At 38.2% G+C, this 21,941-nt stretch overlaps 2 protein-coding genes across 5 annotated transcripts; one reads left to right on the plus strand and one right to left on the minus strand.

Annotated features, from left to right (window-relative positions):
- Positions 1-2,722: 2,722 nt before the first annotated feature.
- Positions 2,723-6,151, plus strand: LOC122669619 (alcohol dehydrogenase 1-like). The gene is made up of 10 exons (XM_043866417.1): positions 2,723-2,887; positions 3,024-3,160; positions 3,556-3,602; positions 4,499-4,824; positions 4,914-4,996; positions 5,074-5,149; positions 5,283-5,344; positions 5,472-5,567; positions 5,662-5,823; positions 5,939-6,151. Exons 1-10 carry the CDS (start codon positions 2,848-2,850, stop codon positions 6,053-6,055), a joined length of 1,146 nt encoding a protein of 381 aa, XP_043722352.1. The 5' UTR covers positions 2,723-2,847; the 3' UTR covers positions 6,056-6,151.
- Positions 6,152-9,441: 3,290 nt separating this feature from the next.
- On the minus strand, positions 9,442-18,692 carry LOC122666911 (protein LUTEIN DEFICIENT 5, chloroplastic). Of its 4 annotated transcripts, none has more exons than XM_043863020.1 (16): positions 18,473-18,692; positions 18,206-18,379; positions 17,783-17,993; positions 17,586-17,657; positions 17,376-17,486; positions 16,957-17,148; positions 16,559-16,720; positions 14,560-14,655; positions 14,359-14,460; positions 13,359-13,391; positions 13,121-13,201; positions 12,899-12,981; positions 12,009-12,140; positions 11,154-11,214; positions 10,005-10,067; positions 9,442-9,909 (listed from the first exon to the last, which is right to left on the minus strand). In XM_043863020.1, the coding sequence occupies exons 1-16, from the start codon at positions 18,592-18,594 to the stop codon at positions 9,721-9,723; spliced, it is 1,884 nt and encodes a 627-aa protein (XP_043718955.1). In that variant the 5' UTR covers positions 18,595-18,692; the 3' UTR covers positions 9,442-9,720. The 4 variants fall into 4 exon arrangements, with proteins under 4 accessions (XP_043718955.1, XP_043718957.1, XP_043718954.1 ...); XM_043863022.1 differs by having other exon boundaries at positions 9,442-9,906; positions 10,002-10,067; positions 18,209-18,379; positions 18,473-18,691; XM_043863019.1 differs by having other exon boundaries at positions 9,442-9,906; positions 10,002-10,067; positions 18,473-18,691.
- Between the last annotated feature and the right edge of the window lie 3,249 nt (positions 18,693-21,941).

The raw sequence follows: 21,941 nt of genomic DNA on the forward strand, positions 1-21,941 counted from the left end.
ACCCAAAATTTAAAATCTTTCTTTGGAAATTTAAAAAAAATGATTATGTAACAGGGGTAATTTAAAGAGGGTTTTTTTAAATATTCAGAATCTTTGTTCTCTCTGTCATTTGGAGAGGGAAACAGAGTAACATTAATTTTGTCATGTTATTATATCAGCAAAAGAATCTGGGCATCTGGATTTCTAGGATTAAGAACTAAACACATTTACGGTACTAATTTGATGAATAGTTGTTTACTATTACTTCAAAAAACATTAATGCCAACTACTCCCCATTCAATTAAATGAAGATTACATATTTCATGTTCAAGATTAAAAAAATAATAAAAACAATTTTATATTTGATTTTCTTTAAATAAACTTATAATATTTTTAAAAAATATTGCTTCTCATCGCAAAAAATGTTTTATTTTTTGAATTATTTAAGAAGGATTTTTTTCTTTCATATAAGCAGATTTGTTTAATTTGTTGGAAAATAGGATTAGAAAATCATGCTTTCTAGATGTTCAGAAAGCTCAAGAAATTCATTGATTTTATCAAAAGAAAAATCATCATCCCAATTTGTCTTTTTAACAATACTAAAAATGAATTTTTGAAAAGTTGTCTCTTTCACAATGCTTTAACAAATTTTCAGATAATTTAATGAGTTGTTGCTTAAAGAGTTTTTTCTTTTCAGTAACATGAGCATTATGTACACCACTTATTGACTAATGAGATGTTGAAGAACCTTTATAACTTGGGCCTACCCAAATGTTAGATCAATTATTTACCAAAAAACAATGTTGATCAGTCGCTTGCCAAGTGGAAGCAAAATTCACCAATCCTTGTGAATTTATCAACCCTCTATATTAAATTATAAGAATTTAAAAACAACCAATCAAATTTATTTGCATCCCTTCAATGAGGCTAAAAATTAGGTTCAATATATTTTTTATTTTTTCCCAACTCCACAACAACAACAAAAAATTTGTAACTTGGGTAAGGTATCGGCCTCTATTGATTATGATTTGAATCAGTCAGAATACTGAAAATGAGTTCTTGAAAAGCTTTGTCTTTTCACAATGCTTTAACAAATTTTCAGATAATTTACTGAGATATTGCCTAAAGAGTTTTTTATTTTCAGTAACATGAGCTTTACAAGCACCACTTATTGACTAATGAGTGGTGAAAAACCCTTTATAACATGGGCCTACCCAAATGTTAGATCAATTATTTACCAAAAAGACAATGTTGATCAATCGCTTGCCAAGTGAAAGCAAAATTCACCAATCCTCTTTATTAAATTATAAGAATTTAAAAGCAACTAATCAAATTGATATGCATCCCTTCGATGAGGCTAAAAATTAGGTTCCATATATTTTTTATTTTTTCCCAATTGCACAACAACAACAACAACCGCAACAAATTTTATAACTTGGGTAAGGTATTGGCCTCCATTGATTCTGATTTGAATCAGTCAGAAATCAATCATAATCGATTGAAACATTAGAAAGTGGAATTGAGAATAAGAAGCAAAAAATTTCACTTACCTTTGATAATTTTATTTTTTTTTTGAAAAATCATATTAAAAAATCTTGTATGCCATTGGTGCAAAGGTAAGGTTGCTCCATTGTGACTAAGAGGTCACGAGTTTAAGTCTGGAAACAATCTCTTTATGAAAGCAGGGGTAAGACTATGTACACTATGACCCTCCCCAGACCCCACAATGACATGAGCCTCATGCATTGGATACACTCTTTTTATTAACTAAAAATAGGGAGAGGGTTGGGCATGGTGCCTGCTTGCTGCAAGCTGGCAACATATATGCACCAATGGGAGGGCATGATAGGAGGGACATGGGTCATTTCCAATGGGGAGGGAGGGGGTGCCCAGCCTTTTCTCCAAAAAAATAAAAAAATAAAAAATGAGAAAAAAATTCTAAAATAGATTTGGAGAAAATCAACATTAAGGGTCATCGATTCCATCTATTCTGAATTGTAAAAGACGATTGTTGGTTTTTAAGTTTTAAAATAGGGAAAAGGAACGCTAATTGGTGCTGTCCTGGGCATGTACTTGTGCCCAAACACAGACTGTCGAAAAAAGACTGACGCTGCCCCTAGTCCTTTCCACCTTTACAGGGGGTTTTCTCCCTTCAAAATAATATTATTGTTATTTCGCATACGACTCAATTCTACTTCTTCTCCCCTAATCTGGATGATCTAGTCAATAACATGTGCGATCGAGTCAATTTCCACTCCTTGATTTTGGATACTGCATATCTTTACCTTGCGTTTATTATGTTATCTATCTGCTTTATGTATTTTGATTTATTCAATTTAACGTTGGGCGCGCATGAATGAATAGCCTTTTTTTCTACTACTATCATATTATACTAATGGTGCAATAAACCAAATTCTCTTGAAAAAAGATTGCTCGGATAAGACAATGCAATCAAGCATGTTATTTCTTCCCAAGATATCATGGTAGATGCATTGGACTTAAGGTGGTCCATACTACATACTCCACATGTCCAATTCTTAGACTAAGAAGAAAGCCATTTCCAGTTGTCATCATCTCAACTACACTATATATAAAGTATTAACCACTTAAGATTCTTCAATCCAAACGATTTCGGACTAGAAACAGAGTACAAGTCTTACATGGCCACAGCCACTCACCGACACATGTTTTTATCTCTTTCCTGTGATTTGATGTGCCTCATAAACACGCAACAATCCTGGTCGACCTAAGTAGATCATCCCTTCCTTTTACTTTCTTCTCCCTCCCCTCCTTTTGAGATCCATTTTTCTGGGCTCATTTCTGCATTTGAGTTCTGTAAAAATTTTCAGTAGAATAGCTTTGGTATCCATGTCGAGTGCTACTTTGGGTCATGTAATTCCCTGCAAAGGTATGAAATTGGTTCTGTTTTATTGTTCTCTGATATGGGTTTCTTAATTTTTCTCTCAAAATTTGTTATATTTTTTTCATATACAAGTTTGGTGATGTAATCTAATCCGATTTTGGTGATTTATATGCTTGAACAGCTGCGGTTTCACGGGAAGCAGGGAAACCATTGGTGATAGAGCAGGTAGAGGTGGCTCCACCACAGGCTATGGAGGTTAGGATCAAGATTAAGTATACTTCACTCTGTCATACCGATCTCTACTTCTGGGAGGCTAAGGTTTGTGTGATTATTACCCAAATGCTTGTGATGTTCCTTTCTTTTTGGTATATTATTACCCAAATGCTTGTGGTTTAGGGCGTTCATTTCTTGCAGTATGGAGGATTTAGATAATAGTCTAGTCTATTCTCCAAACAAAATTCTGTCAAAATCTTCTCAGAGTTGAACCCCTTCTATTTTTTTCTTTTCTTGGTTTTGTTTTTGAAAAGCTAATGCAGAGGAGCCTAATTTGGTTAGTAAGTTTTAGCTGAGTTGGGTTATTGGGTTCCCCTCTTTTAGGGTTCATGTGGATTATAAACTTGTGGTTCAGACTGTCATTCACATTAAAAAAAAAAAATTCCTTCAAGTTAATTCCTTGTTTCTAGCCTTAATAATTTGGTTTTTCGGATTTTCAGGGCCAGACACCATTGTTTCCTCGCATATTTGGCCATGAAGCATCTGGGTATGTTGTTGACTCTGCATCCACATATTTTCTATTGTCTCCATTCACCCATTTACTTCCAAGACATTGCACCAAGGTGGGGGTGGGGGTGGGGGGAGAAAACTGTTGGACAATTAGGATTCCTATTTAAAACTTCTGAAGCCTCAAATTAATTGAAGAGAGTATTTTACTATCAGCAAAGTTCAATCAAAAAGTTACTTACAGAGATTCAGCAAATTAACATTAGTTGCGGAATATATTGCTTTTAAAAAATTAGTCTTATTAAAAATCAATGATCAGGCTAAAAGACTGTAGCTGATATTAAATTGCACTTTACTACCAAGTGGTGGGATCCCATTGGGTGATCCAATCAAGATTTCATTATGTGAGTCCAACTCTATTTCATAAATAAAGAAATTTATTTTACAAGGACATCTAAAGGTGGATATCATATGTAAGACCCCAATGATAATAGTATCATTACGATGTATTCTCTCCACTTTACAATTTTGCATAACAGACCTACGAGTATGGTATTAATTATTGTTACCACCCTAGTCCGTTGTAATGTTGTATTCATATAATGTTAATCACTGATTAGACATAAAATAGTTTCAAAAACATTTGGTAATATAATTATTAATAACGGGTTTTTGTAAATTGAAACACAGGGTAATCTTATAAATTTCCCTAATTCCAACAGCATGTTCACCTATCCCAAAAAAAATGGAAATCATGTCTGGAAATAGTCAAAATGTATCATAATCCCGGAGCTATTTAACTGATGGTAATTACTATGTATTCATCTTTTAACAATTCTATTCAATTCTACTTACTGGTGTGGTATATGAAGTAGAGATCAGTGCAGTTTGATATTGCCATATGAGGGCATCCTAATTAACAAATCTTGCTGACAGGATTGTGGAGAGTTTCGGGGAAGGTGTGACAGACCTACAAGTGGGAGACCACGTACTACCGGTATTCACGGGGGAGTGTGGGGAGTGCAGGCACTGCAAGTCTGAGGAAAGTAATATGTGTGACCTGCTGAGAATAAACACAGACAGAGGAGTCATGATTAATGATGGGAAATCTAGATTTTCCATTAATGGAACTCCGATTAATCACTTTCTTGGAACATCCACATTTAGTGAATACACTGTTGTTCATTCGGGCTGCCTTGCAAAAATCAATCCTTTGGCACCTTTGGATAAAGTCTGCATCCTCAGTTGTGGCATCTCAACAGGTTTCCTATCTTAAATGGAGTTTCAGATTGTTGCTTTTTCTTTCAGAGACATGATTGCTTAAAATGTACTCTTTTCTTTCAAATTTCAGGCTTGGGTTCAACTCTAAATGTGGCTAAGCCGAAAAAAGGTTCCTCAGTTGCCATCTTTGGTCTAGGAGCTGTGGGATTAGGTGTAAGTATTTGCGAACTGTTGACTTCATGTGTGTTGTTCAATTGATTTATAAGATATACTCTTGCCTTCATGTGTAGGCTGCTGAAGGAGCAAGAATTGCTGGTGCATCGAGGATTATTGGAGTAGATTTGAATCCTAAGAGGTTCGAGGAAGGTAATATTCTGTATTTCCAAATTAAGTCCTCAGCATTGCCAAGGATAGATTAATGGTGAAACCTGGATCTTATACTGTTTTGTATTGTCTAAGCTCTGACTCTTTTCCTGTTTTGTTATTCTTTCTTTTCCAGCCAAGAAGTTTGGTATCACTGAATTTGTGAATCCTAAGGATCATAACAGACCAGTGCAGGAGGTGGAAAAGTGCCTCTTTGTCGATTTTATTATTATTTCTTTGTGTCAATGATCTTATGTAACTTCCCAAAATTGTCCTCATTCCCCCCCCCCCCCCCACCTTGACACTTAACTTGACCAAAACACAGGTACTTATGGAGATGACAAATGGTGGAGTTGACAGGAGTGTGGAGTGCACAGGCAATATTGATGCAATGATTTCTGCTTTTGAATGTGTTCATGATGTATGCATATTTGTTATAACAATTTGCAGTTGGCTTGGTTTCCTTCATTTCGATCATATTGGCATTTAAGATTTCTCTCTGAAACCATATACAGGGATGGGGTGTAGCTGTGCTTGTTGGAGTGCCCAACAAGGATGTGGTCTTCAAGACTAAACCCATCAACTTGCTCAATGAGAGGACACTAAAGGGGACCTTCTTTGGGAATTACAAACCTCGAACCGACATTCCTTCGGTTGTCAATATGTACATGAACAAGGTAAACTTATAAAGATTCACTCTGCTAAATGATTTTGAGGAAAGTTTGTCCATCATATGAAAAAGTATCATGGATCACAACCTTGAGTGAGAAAAATATGATTTTTCTTTTGCAGGAATTAGAATTGGATAAGTTCATTACTCATCGTCTTCCTTTCTCCGAAATCAACAAGGCCTTCGAGTATATGTTGAAAGGTGAAGGTTTAAGGTGCATTATCAGCATGGAAGAGTAGGATGGTGAAGTATCTGAGCCATTTCTACTCTATCTACCCATATACTTTTTCAGTTATCCAGGTGAAGAGTGTGACTACTACTGTCCAGTTATGGGTTCCATACGGTAATGCCTTTTTTGACACTATAATTTGGCTATATTGCTGTATTGGCTGGTTAGGTCTCAATGTATAAAGTGAAATAATTTTCACTTCACAAGTCTGCAATGAATTCCATATTCTTGAGCTGGGCTAAATTATATTGAGCTTGCAAGAGTCAAGAGGATAATCATTAAAATTGTCAGTTGGAGCTGTTGAGCCCATTCCCACAGCACCCCTGCCCAGCCCACTTCTCACAGTTATCAGAGGCAGCAATCCGACCTTTTCCATCTCCACACCATTTTAGCTAAATAAAATTTTTAAAGCTTTGAAAAAGAAACTGCTAGAGTTTAGGTACTCAACCCAAACTCCTCACAAACCAAAAATATTTGTTTTGAAAATCAATAATTGCAGTCTGACCTAATACTCACAAACTATGAAGAATGAGCTTTCAAAGCATCAAAATCTCATGTACAAATTCGGAAATCTTTGTGCTGAAGATCAGACATTTGTATTTGGTGCTTTCTCTTTTCCTTCTCATTTTCAATTTTATCAATTGAATCCCAGCTGAGCTGCGGCAGTGACGGATAAGGAAGCACAGAATACAAACGTCGTTTTGATACGATGAAGTGATTGATGCAATCGATTAGGAGAGAAAGAGAGGCATTAGCATAAACATTGAAGTGGAACAAGCGGACATCACCACTGTAGCCACTACCATCACCATGATCGAGGAGATGCAGAGTGGAATTGCAAGCTCAAATGGGGAGTGTATTGAGTGGGATTTCTCTAATTAATTCTGAGATTCCGATTTGATTTCCTCATCATTTCGAAATTCATTGTGACATACAAGGACCGATAAAACCCTAAGCATCATTTGTAACACTTTGTAGTGAAACAACAGTTGAAGTTCGGAACAATTTTCTGTTTAATTGTGACATACAAGCCCTCTTTAATTTGGTTTTTTTTTTATGTTTTCATCATAACTTGTTATGTTATTTGGCAGACTCGAAACAATTTTCTGTTTAATTCTGTGCGACCTAACCCTGGTCAGACTCTACGTCGAATAAACTAGTGGTTATTGGATTTAAACATTGCCCCACCCCATTATCAAATTAATTCTAGTGATATTCCTCTTTCTCAGTTGAATTTTTCGGATCTTACTAACCATGCTTCCTTGTCTAGTTTTGATTTACCCACATTAGATTTTCTTGTTTTGTTATGCGCAGGGTTTGACTGCAAAATTTTAGGTAAGCCTGGTTAGGTCTTTGGTTTTTTGGTTGATGGGAAACTTCTGTTTCCGACTGCTGGTCGAAATAAAAATAATCATTTTTTGGAACCTGAGCTGACCGAAATCCTCAACGGACTTGATTTTGCTGTCTTGAGAGGTTTGAAGCTGAAAGAAGTTTGGTGCTCTAATGAAGTGCTACCTGGACTTCTTCCAACTCCATCCCTTTCCCCATGGCCTCTTGAAGTCCTTGGTTATTTTTTGAAGATCTCTCGCCGTTAAGTCAATTAGTAATATGCCCCTTGTCAATTGGTTTAGGTGTTTTTTAGCTTCTGCCCCATACCCCTTGTATAGACTCTTGTACTTATTTTAACTAACATAAATATTTTCTTTTACCATAAAAAAAAAAAAAAAAACATTTGAAGTTCGGAACCAGAAGCACTTGTTGATATGGCAGAAGAATACAGAGGGTTCGGTTAAGAAAATCCGGAGGTAGAAGGGAGGCAGGGGGAGAGGGAGCTGGAGATGGCGGTGAAGTGGGCTGCCGAGGGGGCTGTCGGACCCGGGGAAGAGGGAGATGGAGAGAAAGAGGTTGTACCAAATTTAAAATTACAATATTAGGCTTACTAATTTAATGCCACATCATCATATGATGGATAAAAATGTCCGGTTACAACTTCTGTTTAGTTACAAACAGATACACCCATATAAAAATATTCACTTATTTCATAAAAGCGGGTCGTACACAAAACTCCCCCCCTCGGCCCCTCCTATTAAAAATACACAACGTTGGGTTTGAGTATGCAAAACTCTCTTTCATCCACCTACATGTTTTGATATTTTTGCCCCTAATTCCCTCTACCAGCTCTCTCGTCTTCAACATACCACCATCTCCGCCACCACCATCTTCACCACCCCACCGCTTCGGCAGGTTGTGGTGCTCACCTTGCAACCACGCCCCACCCTGCTTCCCCACCCCACCCCCCACCCTCCCCTGTAATCCCGCCCCACTTGCAACTACCCATCCAAACACGAGCACCACTGCATATCCCACAACCAATCCTAATCCCATTCCTGCAACATGGCACAGTGGCACACACCACCCCTAACATTCATGCCCCACCCCGTGCGCAACCACCACTCCCCTATGTAGACCCATGCCCCCTGTAATTCCGCCCCATCCAACAACTACCCCTTCCCCCACCCAGCTGACCCCTACATCTTCCCTATCCCTCTGCTAAACCTCAACAACACTCGCCTGTTGTGCATTGCATCATCATTGCAGGCCCATCCTTATCGCACCCATGTGCATCATCTCCATCTCATCCTTGCAATCGTTCAACCCCTGTAATTGCACATCGGTGGTAGATGGTTTCGAAATGCCAGGTGTGGGTTGGGGATGGGGCTAGATGTGGCAAGGGGTTGAAGGGGCTGGGTGCTATGGTAGGGCAGTGATACATAGAGGCCAAGTATGGGGTCGTGATTGGCAGAGGCAGTGGCCACAAGGCAAAGGGGACTGGTGGAATGGTAGAGGGCGCAAGGCAGGAACGGTGGGAGCTGGTAAAACCGTCAAATGACAGCGGGAAAGAGGGGGTGGCGACGATTGGGAAGAGGTGTAGCAGGGGCGGGAAAACTCAGTCAGTAGGGATGAAAAAGGGTGGAAGGCTGAGATGAAGAGAGAAGATTGAGCAGAGAGGGGAAGGGTGGGTGTGGGGAGGGGGAGGGGGAGGGAGGGGGGGGGCGGAGGGGAGAGGGATTGAATCAACTGTTCCAGTAGCAATCACCACCTGCTGCAATCGCGAAGTAGATCTGAAACTCGACGACCCAAAGTGGGCTTGGGTGGAGGTGATCTGAGAAGGGTTGGTGGGGGGTATGATGGTAAAAAAAATGTACATGATTGAGGGTGGAGTACTATATTGGGTACTTTTGTAAACCCAAACCCAAAATTGGGTACTTTTGTAAAGGAAAACCCACTGGTGAGCCATCCTGTAGTTTTCCCTTCTTTCTATTTAATGCATAATCTCTTGGTAATCGAATTATCTAGACAAAAGAAAGAGGTGTTAAAAGTTTGTTCTTTTTTCTCCATCGGCCATGTGTGGCATCTGGGAAGTCTGGTAATTTACAATTTAAAAGCTTCATACAGTGGGTTAGGGTGAAGAAACTTCAGTTTACTAACTCATTTTTCATCTCATGGATTGTTGACAACCCCAACATTGACAATTTCTCTCCTCTTTCCCAACACCCTCCCCAACATTTTTATTTCTTCCACTAAGAATCTTGCTCGGATGATTTTGGATGTGTGAGTAGAATGTAGCATACCCATAGTACTGAGCGGTGTAACTTGATCTTTCTGATCATGTTGCTACTCAACTTCAGATACGCTCAAAGATGACAAAGTAGTTGGAGATTGCTTCTTAACAGCACTACTGCCATCCACTTCCAATATTGTTTTCTCCAGTGTAGGGATTATGGGAGGTTTTGTTCTGCGTGTAACGGTCATCTTCAACCCCTCTGTAGTATGGATGGTCGCTCCTGTTGTCATTTCAACCTGCAGATGAAATGTCATAGGTTCTTAGTTTGTCTAAGTTCCATCAGATAAAGCAAAGGCAAAACCTGCAGGCAGATAAGAAGCAGAGTACTTACTGAAGGTGCTCCAATGGCCATTTGAAAATTAAATCGCCGAACAAGCATTGCTACTGCTACCACATTCTGCACAACAGCAATTCAAAACTTGGGTTCTGGATAAGGAAATATGGTTTTCTCGTGATAAGCATGAATTTCTGTATGGTCTTTTATGATCTTTCCACCAGCATGTGCATCCTCACTTGCAATAAAGGAGCAGACCTTTTATTCGTATTCCCTTAAACATTTTGTTTTCTCCAATGAACATAAAAATAAAGTAATAAGGTAAAAGGATTCTCAGCACCAGCTTTTATTTTTGCCCCATGGAACCATTTTTGGTCATTGGCTATTGGATAGATGGTGCAACGGTAAAGGTTACTCCATTAGGGTTCGAGTCTGGAAATAGCCTCTTTGCGAATGCAGGGGTAAGACTGCGTACATTATGACCCTCCCCAGACCCCGCAATGGCGGGAGCCTCGTGCACTAGGTACGCCTTTATGACTATTGGATAGATGGGGAATTCTTAGGATATGCGACATGTCAAATTCAGTTTTCTGTCTAAATGATATGGCAAGTATGGAGATCTTCATGGAGATCTTCCCCCTTGCTCTTCAGAGTTCAGACAGATTTCATCTTTTCAAACAATATACAAAGCGTTCTGTTTTTTTTTTTTTTTTTGGGGAAGGGGGGGGGGGGGGGGGGGGGGAGATAGGCCCCAAGGAGATTTGATACTCATGACCTCTTAATTATGAGGTGTTGGTCTTTGCCAACTGAGCTACCCCTTAGGATTTACAAAGCGTTATTCTGACACAAGGCAATGCAATATTCAATTAAAATGAACATATAATTAGATCATAGTTATCAAAGCAGCAAGGCGAATGTGGTGCTGGAGAGGGTCTAAAATGAAGGCAACACAAACAAGGCAGCAAGATGCCCAAGGCGACCAAGGAGCCTGGAAGCCTTGGCGATGCCTTGATAACTATGAATTAGATGATAATGTGAACAACATGTCAACATAGTTTGACTACTGACTACCACAAGGCAGATAATAGCATTGATGTTAGAAAGCTTTTTGGCAGTGACAGTGCTCTTCCTAATAATAATACCATTGCAGCTGTACCTGTGAAGTACTTGCCATTACCACAGATATTCCAACGTTAACAAGAAGATTACCTCAAATGAAGCAAACATGTCTCCTATACATTTCCGTGGTCCACCACCAAATGGCAAGTAGCTGAAACAGAAAGACCAAAATTGACAGAATGGGTTTATATAGATCTTAGGCATCCTAGATCTAAACAAAAACAAAGGTGAAGACCAAAACCAGAAAAGAAATTCCAAGGATGTTGTATTTTGAATCTAATTCACTGTTAAATGAGTAAACGCTCACTCAATTTCATGGTGTCATGAAAATATATACCTATCAGTCTATCACCAGACATCTGTGAATACTCAAAAGTTTCATATTTGAGGCCAGTTCTCCGGAGACAATTCCAGTTTTTAGCAAAAGCCATGTATGAAGGAATCAGTTACCACAAACCACCCAGGTTGATGTAATATGGTAAGTGAATAAGTGATCCAGTATGGTGAATGATGATAGCACAGCAGTTTTATCTCTCACATCCTTTCCTCCCATTCCAAAAGAAAAGGTTCTCTTGTGTCTCTGTGCATGGACACTCCCTTGGGTACAGATATCCTGGCTTAAGGTTCTAAAAATACATGCCTAATATAGCATGACATTTTTTGAATATATGGATGTTTATTATTCCGCACACTGACAGTTATTAGCTCTGAGACTATAAGAACTTTCTTTCAACCATATCTAATTTGGAGTGTCAAGAAATATATTTACAAAAAGAATTGTGTAAATCTTTTCAGTGATTCGTAAAGCACATGCCAATTCTGTATGATGTACCAAAGAGCTTCAGATGATAGAAACTCAAAATATCTAGGCAACTGCAGTGAAGGGCAGCAGAAATCACTCCATCAGAAAGAAAGGGAAAATAGCTAAGCTAAAACTAAATAAACCTGAAGTTTTGGTTGGTCTCATTTGGATTTGGTCCATCTAGAGGCCATCTTTCAGGATTGAACTTGTCTGCATCAACCCAACGATTGGGACACCTGTGCAGGTTCCAAACAGAAATGAAAATATCTTCACCCCTGCCATAAAAGAATAAGTAATTAACATAACCACCAATTATGCTTGGAACATTAATATCCTAGTGAGAACATCCTGTTGAAGGAAATAATGTCAATCCAGCAGAACTCTAAATACTTTAAATACAAAGGCTATGTACTACCAGAACATATGTCCTATAATGAGGTATAAGTACAGCCGACTGTTTAATTGTCTTTGTAACCCAAACTATTTGATTTGTAGCACCAAATTGGAACATAAAATGACACTTACAAGGTAAAGACTGAAATTTTGCGCCAGGTGAAAGGTGAAGTTCAAATTTGAAATTGTGGTTTAAAATGGTAAAAATGCTGGTTCACGAGTTCACTATAGACCTAAGGAGGAACTCCATTGAGGATCAATGGAACCTTAAATGAGTAATTGAGTTAGATGGACTAAGACAGGGATTCTACAGCATGTTTCTCTTGAAATCATCTCTAAACAATAGCGGAAGTTTATAAGCATGTTGCTTTTCAGCAGGTTGAGCAATATTGACAAAAGCAGCACTGTGCGCAAGGTTAAAATATGTCTTTCCAATCAGTACTTAGCATGTCTTGGGGTGTTCCACTTGCCCTAAAAGAAAGAAAAAGAAAATCAAATATGAAGAACATAATTTTTTTTTAAAGTTTATATAATGAACAGAACATATTTTCTTTTAACAGAAAGTGTTTCATAGTAAAAACAGAACAAAACAATTTTGAAATAGAGCAATACAAATATCTATGTTAACTGGAACCACAACCTCTTTATTGGATACTTTCCAAGTACATCATCCTCAAGAGAACGGCGAATCAAGACAGGTGGTTGTGGATAAAGCCTCAAGGACTGCGGAAGAAAGGAGAACAAGGGTAAAGGTAAAATAAAGAAAAGAGTAGTTGAATATATGGGAAACTGGATTTGGTTATCTTATACATGAATGAGTACATACAAAGTAATATAAAGGAAGTGGATAGAAAGTTCTTACTTCATTGATTACCCGAGTCATATACTTTAGATTCCTCATATCATCAACAGTTGGAAAGCGATCTCCTAGGATAGAATCCACCTAGCAATCAGCATGCACCAAGAGATTAATGACTTAAAAATTAAAATCCAGAAGAAAAAAAAGGAAAATGGAGTACGCTGGCAAATCCTTTTTTTCTTTTCTTTTCAAACACTCCATGAAACATCAAGGGAATGTAAAAGTCCTTTCAATTACTAACCTCATTCTGGAGCTTGGACATGACACTAGGTTCCTACAGGGATTGAAAAGTTACAACTGATTCAGAAAATAGTTACAGATGAAATTTGAAATGACACATTTCCTACTTCATAAGAAAATGGTCATTTGTTTAAAGAAAGGCCAGGAATTAAAAAATAAATATTAGGGATCTAAACAACCGTGCTTGACATATCAAAACAATAAGGGAAGTAGATATGCTTGAAATACACAAAGTTAAAACTTTGACAAGCCTTGAAGCAATGCAATTTCTAATTAATTTTCCATCAAATAGCTCATACAAGTTAGCCTCAGGTTTTTGCATATTTTCAACAATCATATCCATAATTCTTCAAGTATCCCCCCCCCCCCCGCCATACTTCAAATGATGAACAGCCCATACTCCCAAGATTCACTTTGGGAGCACGAGATTATGTAGGTCTTTTATCATAAATTAACAATGTTTTTAACAGATTTTTTTTTATAAAAGAAAAAAGAAAAAAAAAAAAAAAACAGAAAACTGATTCTAGAATTTATTTTAAATTCTAAAGAGACCCTTCAGTGAAAACACCGGGGAGAAAGTTTTTCTTCACCCACGGTGAAGAGATTCTCTCAGAATTGATGGGCAGAATCACTGCCCCTCAAACCCGCGTAGTACGAAGTACAAAATGCCCTTACACTCCCCAAGAGTCCCATCCAAATGCCATAAAGGTGGTGGGTGAAGAGATTCTTTGTTCACCATGCATGAAGGAAAACTTGGTCCAAACACTGGATATTTGAAATATGATTATGTACGATGGTATATTCAATCTAAATTTTAAATTGTCCCCAAGCCAGCTATGTGATGAAAAATATTATTGTAATCAAAACAATCCAAAGCTTGAACTTCAGTCAATAATTAGAACTTAGAAAATGACCCAGTTAACAACAGAAGCATTAAGATGAAAGATGAATACCAGGTCATGGATACTGAAGCCTTAAATCCTTCTACACAAGCTAAATACCTTAGACAGTAGATAGAATGTCCATGTTAAAACTGCAGCAGATGTTTCATGTCCAGCTATAAGCATCGTCATCAGATCATCACGAAGTTGCTTGCTAGAAACCTAAAAGAAAAGTAACATCCTCAATTATGCAAAGATAAATTTTCAATCAGTTGGCAGCAACTATAGGCATACATTGCAAACATAAAAATAGTACCATACATCGTCTCCTGATGCTAAAAGAAAGTGAAGAATACTAGGATCTTTGTCATTCATGTATTCTTCATGAAACTGCAGTTCTTCTTGGTCCACCATCCTCTGCAGATGCATAAAACGGATGCAAAATCCAACTGAGGATCTTCTTAGCAGTAAACTGAACTAACTATAGGAATTGCAAGCAGACAAGTCTATGCAGCATTCATGAAACTATAGGTAGCTGTATAGCACAACAAAATTAGCACTGGTGCACCTTGAGTACATAACTAAACACACACATGTGAGTCATTTAACTAAATATTTAAGAGTATAAGACAGCAGTTATAAGGTCAAACTACAACCCTTCCATGCATTTGCATAAAGTAGAAGACTCTTTTTATAATTACCAAAGGGTTTCTCAAGGATATCCATACTTTGAAACGGAAATACAACATGCAAAGTCCCACAGTTATGAAACAAATAGCCTGTAATATAATACATGAATTTTTCAAACAAATCCAATCTAAAAAAAAATATGGTGTTGATTCAAGGTCAAAAGTTTATGTTATGTAAGTCTCGAATTCTTGTACCCGTTTCGAAGAATGACCCGCTCCGACATTTTTTATGGCAACCCGAATGGATTTCCCCCCCCTGAGATCTGTGATTGACCCGATCCGATAGAGGAGTATTTATATTCTTTACCCGTTTTGTTGTAAGGTGTGAGAATTTTGGGGTTTTCGATTTAGGGTTTCTGGGAGAGTGAAGCAGCACCGTTTTGGGTGTTCTTGTGAGATTTCCATTGTAATTTTCTCCGATTTACATAGTGAAACAACTTCGCCTTTGCCCGTGGACGTAGCACACCATACTGGTGTGTGAACCACATTAAATCTCCATGTCATCTTGCTCTGTTTTTCGTTTTTGTTCGTGTTTTGGTTGGTGTTTGTTCTAACAGTTTATCTTGCATACTAAATGTTAGGATGGCACATGAGGATGTGTTGAAAAGTACAGAGGCGGGCGTAGTGAGAAAAGATCAGTATATACACATTTTTGTTGAAGATATTTAAAAAATGAAATAGTTAATGGATCCATGTATCCAATGCCAAATAGTTGGGATAAGACTTCAGTGATGATGACATAACATCAGTACTAAGAGGGAAATTCTAGCCATATGCATTCTAGAAGAAAACATACACGGTGTCGATGTCCTCCTATTAGTTCTCAAATCGATGTTCAGCCAGTTCAAACTCTTGAGTTTCACCCCCTTGGCACCTTGATTTACGTCACCATGAATCCATATTTTGTTAGTGTCTGCTCTTAACTATTATCCATATCAAGGATACTACAACATTAAAAAACTCTAGGTTCTCTTCTCCAAGCTTTACAACACCAAGTAATTCCCATCTCAGATGCTAATTATTATTTGTGTGCTCCCTTATTAACCTTGAATTATTAAATATCCATCTTTGATATGGGTGTTTGACATGGAACCTGATGCAGAATTACATAGAAAACACAAATGTCCATGTCTGATACATAAGTATATTCATCTTGTTGTCACCAAAATGGTGAAGTGAGAAGTTGTAACCTTATTTTGATTGCCCCTTTCCTATTCCCAAAAGTTATTTAATGTACGAGTAAAAAAAGGATGATTTTCAAAGTATTTGAAAGTGACTTGTCATTATTAAAAGCTGCAAATTTTTTGAGTAAGCATGTGAAATGAGAAGATTTACCCTGATTGAAAAAAGTCTGTTGTACTAAAAGGGGGAAAAAAAAGAGAGTAAGGTTACAACTTTTTTTTCTTTTTCACCAACCTTGGTTTTTTTTTTTTTTGTGGTAAAAACCAACCTTGGTTACAACAAGATTTTTTCTGTATGTGTGCGTGCATATATATGCAAAAGTTTTCTGGGGAGGTGCAGCTGAGCAGAAAAGGGAATCCCTGGTCAGAATTAAATAGAGAGAGAGAGAGAGATTTCGTAAGAGACAATTGTAGTCTTCTTAATCATTCATTCGGTGTTTCCAGTAGTACCTTGCATATTGCAATCAGATCGTCCAGTGTATCATTAACCAACTTGAGAGCTACTCTGACTTTTTTCTGACGTGGTGAGATGTCTTTCCAAATGGGAATCTCCCAGAATGGAATAGGTGCAACACTTCGATCTTCTGCTTCTCGCAGAACTGTATAAACAGCCTGCACATGCCAAAAGTAGATGTACAAAAATGTTAACTAAAAGTTTTGTAAGTGAATTAAATTGAAACATAAATGAAGATATGTAGAAAGTCAACCAAAAGTAGATGTACAAAGATGTGAACTAAAGGTTTCAAAAGTGAATTCAATTGAAACAAAAATGAATATAAGTAGTACGTCAAACCAAAACAAAGTTGAAGAGAAAAAAAGAAGAAAGAAAATGAATCCAGAGCATGTACCTCAACTATTCCAGTATCATTTGACAAAGAATCAAAATCATAATTAAAGACAGCCTTGCCAATGATATCCAAGGTTAATCGTGAAAAAAGGGACTCCATTTCTACATCCTCCCCATCAGATGCAGCAACATCTAGCTTGTTGCAAAGCCTCTCTGTAGCTTGTCCAAAGAGGCTAATCATAGCTGCTACATACTACAAGTAGAAAATCAAAAGAAAATGTAACATCATATTGTCCCAAAAAGAGGGGGAAAAAAAGTCTTTTACAGTTATCAGCATGAAAAGCAGGTACTGTTCAGATGTTACTCACCAGTAAAAGGAGAAAATATTGAAAAAAGAAATGAAAAACAGAACTGCAGAGGTGGCGAGGCGGATGAGAAGCAAGCAACAGGAAAATATAACCCATAGAGTCATTGAATTACCGTCTTATGCAATGCTGGGACTATAGCCCGTCGTCTGACACGCCAGATTTCCCCGTCAGCAGGGATCAGTCCCTTCCCCATGACAAAATCTAAAATTTCAGCTAAAATACCCTGTATGTCAGGAATTTAGTGAAATTAAATCAGCATGTACAACTAGCCATGAGCTCATCAAAAGCAAGAAGCAATAGATTGATCCATCAGTTAATCTACCTTCGAATAAGCCTTTGAGTTGTCCCTCAATATATGCTTAGCGATAGAAGGATCAGAAACTATCAAAAAGGACTGTAAAAACAATGAATAAATGATTGATCAAAGACCTGTAACGAGCTTATCATATTTAAAATTGATTAATTATTCACTTCATCTCTGAAACAAATAACAACAAGTATGAATAGGATGAAGCAAACCTTTGGACCAAATATCAACCTGAATATTCCACCATAAGTAAGGTAGAGCTCATACAAGGGAATGAAGAAGGCCTGACCCTGCACGGCCTTGATATCTCCTCTGGCCTTTGGAATCTTTGGATGCCCTCGGCCACCCAATTGAGACAGGAAATCCAGAAATTCCCGGGGAACACCCAAGTTTGACAGGCCATTTCTCAATACAGACGTAAGACTATTCGCAGCACCAAAATCAAACAATACAATCAAAGGGGATAAACAAAGAACAGAGCCAACTCCAAAGAGGAAAGTGATGTAAGGAACACAGATGGGTAACCGATAATTGTGTTCAGGTCCTGTAAGGTGTGTATTTGGAGAAGAAGAAGAATAAGAAAGAAACAAATGGGTATCTCACGAAAGGTGTTTTGGTGTTCGAGTAAAACATACCTAGATGATTGCTGAACGGTGAATTCTCCGGAAGCTATTCGAGCAGACAATTCGGCGCGCTTTTTCTCTTCAAGAAGGCGCTCAACGTCCTTAATGCTGTCGTCCACGGAATCAGGTCCTCGGTCATTTGAAGAGCAGCAAGTAATGGTAGAATACCGTGAAGTACCTGCAATGTAAACCACACATTAATACATAAAACTGACAAAAGTAAGAGTAAACAAAACTGAAAGTGAAGGTAGTAGAATAAGAAGGAAATTGATCAGACCACCGAGTTTTGCGGCATAGACTGAGCTGGGTGTAGTGGGTTTGATTCCATTTGCGTTAAGTTTGATCCGAAGTGAGTGGGAGGGGATGGAAGGGAGTTGCAGTAGGGAAAGGTTGACAGCCATGACAGGCCGTCAGAGGGAAAATAGATTGAACTCCACTCAGGTAGTCAGGTAACACTGCTCTGTTTGTGTCGCAGACACAAATTGCACTGAAATTGCACTGAAACTGTAGCCAGTGGAGAGGTAGAGAGAAGATAATGGGGGTGAAAAATCTATGGCCAAATGATTCGAAGGTCTTCCTTTTGTATTACTCCAAAAAAGAGATTTCGGACTCTTTAATGTCACTTCAACGAAGGGCCAGCTTCAGATAGACCGTTTGGGACCATGTTCTCTGTCCCGTACTGCGGCACGCACGGTAGGATCAATCTGCTTTTCATTGGGCGGGTGGTGATTTCATTCCCTACGTGTCTCGGCACAGCACTTACACTCTCGGACATAGTTATTTTCTAGACGTACATTTGAGAGAAACGACCCAAAGGGGTCAACTCAGTTGGCAAAAGATCATCTCTTTCAAATAAGAGGTCATGTGCCAGAATGACATTTGAAAAAGGACGGAATTTCCCTTTGCCCATGGTGAATGGGACAACAAGGGTTTCAGATGTACGAAAAATATTGGGAGGGTATTTTGGGAATATACTAAAACCCTATAAGGGTTTGTGAACCCAAAGATGGTGATTGAATCATCATCTTGTGGGTGGAGGAAAACTCTTTTGTTTGAAGGAAAGTACTTTGATTTCATCAATCAGCCCGAATCGAAGTATTTGGATAAAGAGATCCCAAGCATTTTTTTTGGGAAAAATTACACTGTCACCCACTAAGGTTTGTACCAAATCCAGGGCAACCCCCTGTGTTTTGAAAATGTACATCCGACACCCCTGAGTTTAGGGTATTTGTTGCACTCAACCCCCATTCGTTAGAGCATTTCTATTAGTTGCTGATGTGTTAGCCATTGATGCCTTAAAATGACAAATATACCCTAATGGGGTGTGAGTTTACCGTTTTACCCTTAGGGAAGCCCAAACTTCACACCCCCTTCCCCTGCCCTTCCCTTCCCTTCCCCTCCCCTACTCCTAGTCGCGTTTGAGTGCAACGGTGGCAGCGAGAGTCATTGCAGTGAAGTGCAATGACCATGGGAGTTATGGCAATATGCTATGATCATAGATAAACATAGATAGATAGATTACTGTGTTGGATTAATCATTTAGAGGTAGATGGGTAATTTGTATTGGGTTAGTCTGTTAGGAACAATTAAGTAATTGGAGGATAAATGATTATTATAAATGGAGGAATGAAGGTCATGTAGAGGTATCCAAGAATTAATCAAAATCTCTTCTTTTATCTCTGTTTAAGGAGGTCACCACCCTCGAGGTGGTATTTTTACCCTTTTCTGCTATTGGGTTCGTTAGACGGTAGGCGACAGGGAGTCGTTGCAGCTTGGGTTTCACTCTTTGCTTCTGTTCTTCTCTCGACAGGGAGTCGCCAGTGTGTGGCTCGACAGTGAGTCGAACCCTCCCAATGCTTACATCAAACTGAACAACTTGCCCACAGGTCGAGGTAATGGAGATTTCCGGCAGGTTTTTGCAACGATCAATGGTGTTTTTGTTGGGTCACAGACCCTTTTGCCAGTCATATTTATCGGAGGAATCAATCCGTTGTTTTGGGTACCGGTTGTGGCAATTGGGGCTTTCAATCTGCCTTTGTATGATTTGAGCTAGCGGGGCCACTTACAGATGGGTTTTATCGCAAAACGCCTTCTCTGTTTCCCATCTTCTTCCTCTGTTTTATCTTCTGAACCCACTATTTTCTCCTTCTCCTTTTCTTTTTTAACTCAATTAACCGAAAACCCTCTCACTATCCATTATCTGAAATTCTATTTCAACTGGGAGAGACCCCTGTAGATTTCTTTAGAATCGAACACTACTTGCAATGATTTTTCGAAGCCTAGAACCTGAGTCTAAGGAACACTTACGGGGGAAAGGCAAAAGGAGGAAGGTAGATGAGATCATTGAGATCTGATGATATCAATAATTAATATGCTTATTAGGAGATGTTTGCAATGTTGGGCAAAGTGGTAAACGAACCTCATGCTCTTCGATTCTCACAATTTTCCCTTTTTCAATTAAAATTAGATTTCTTAAAACTTTCTCTTACGTTGAAGCAATAAAACCATTTGTCTATGAACACATATTTGCATAGAGTGTGTGAGAGAGAGTCGTCCTTCTCCACCTCCTCTTTGACATTTTTTCATCGGTCTCTCTGTGGGTGTGTGGAAACTGAGACTCTAAACCTCATTATTTATGTTTTGATTAGTAATTAAAGGAGAGAAAAATCTCGTCTCCTTTCGCCTTCTCCCCACCAGTTGTTTATTAAAGCTCTATTTGTCGGATCTGACTTTTGGAATCCCCTGAGTGGGCGTAATAGAAAGTTATTGATCTCCCATGCAATGGAGGAAATTAATAGAGAAATAATAAGAACTCAAGAATTTAAGCAGCTGTAAAAAGGAAAAAAATATATTGCACTGATCAATCAAGATATGACCTTGGAAATTTTACGGAAAAACCAATATAGTCGATCTGTTTGGCTATGGTGGTTTCAATAAGAAGAAGAAGAAGAAGAAGAAGAAGAAGAGAGCAAAGTGGGCAAAGTGGGCATTTTCCATTAAGTATTATTTAAATGGATATTAAAAGTGGGCAAAATGGGCATTTCCCATTAAGTATTATTTAAATGAATATTAGAAGAGGGCAAAATTGGTATTTTACATTGTATTATTTAACACCGTCCACCCAGGGGCGGTTGTATAATTTAAAAACACAAGGGGTCACTATAGTTAGTACAAACCTCAGGGATTGACAGTGTAATTTTCCTTTTTTTTTTTTTTTTTGGTGAATTAAGCCCTATAAGTTTTTAGATCTGTAGTTTCATGACCAACTCACTGTCGGAACAATATTCCCCATTGGACCAGAAGATTTTTCGGCTTAGCACATCAAGACCTTTGAGAACCGAGGTTCAGAGTTGAAAGCAGGACATATAATACACAGACATGACCAATAAATTCTGATTGGACTAGTGTGTGCTTGCCTGCTGAGCTCAAAAAATTTGTTTCTCAGCCTCTAAGTTTAGAGTTCAAATTATCAAGAAGGGCTTAGAATTGAGATTTAATGAGATGACCACCTACAAAAGGAATACCGAGATAAAGATCTATACGAGATTTAGCAGTAATAAAAGATCTTTCATGACGTTGTCATCTGATGGTATACTGAACATTGCTTGAATAATAGCTCTGTCGAAGAGATTCAGATCATTAGCAAATGCCATGTAAAATATGGCCTCAATGGACTTGGAAATCCAAACTCCATGCATGGATATGTTTCTGCTCGAGAGCTATGGCCAAATGAGAAGAGAGACCCTCC

Source organism: Telopea speciosissima, chromosome 7 (assembly GCF_018873765.1).
Source record: "Telopea speciosissima isolate NSW1024214 ecotype Mountain lineage chromosome 7, Tspe_v1, whole genome shotgun sequence".
In the NCBI taxonomy this organism is placed as follows: domain Eukaryota; kingdom Viridiplantae; phylum Streptophyta; class Magnoliopsida; order Proteales; family Proteaceae; genus Telopea; species Telopea speciosissima.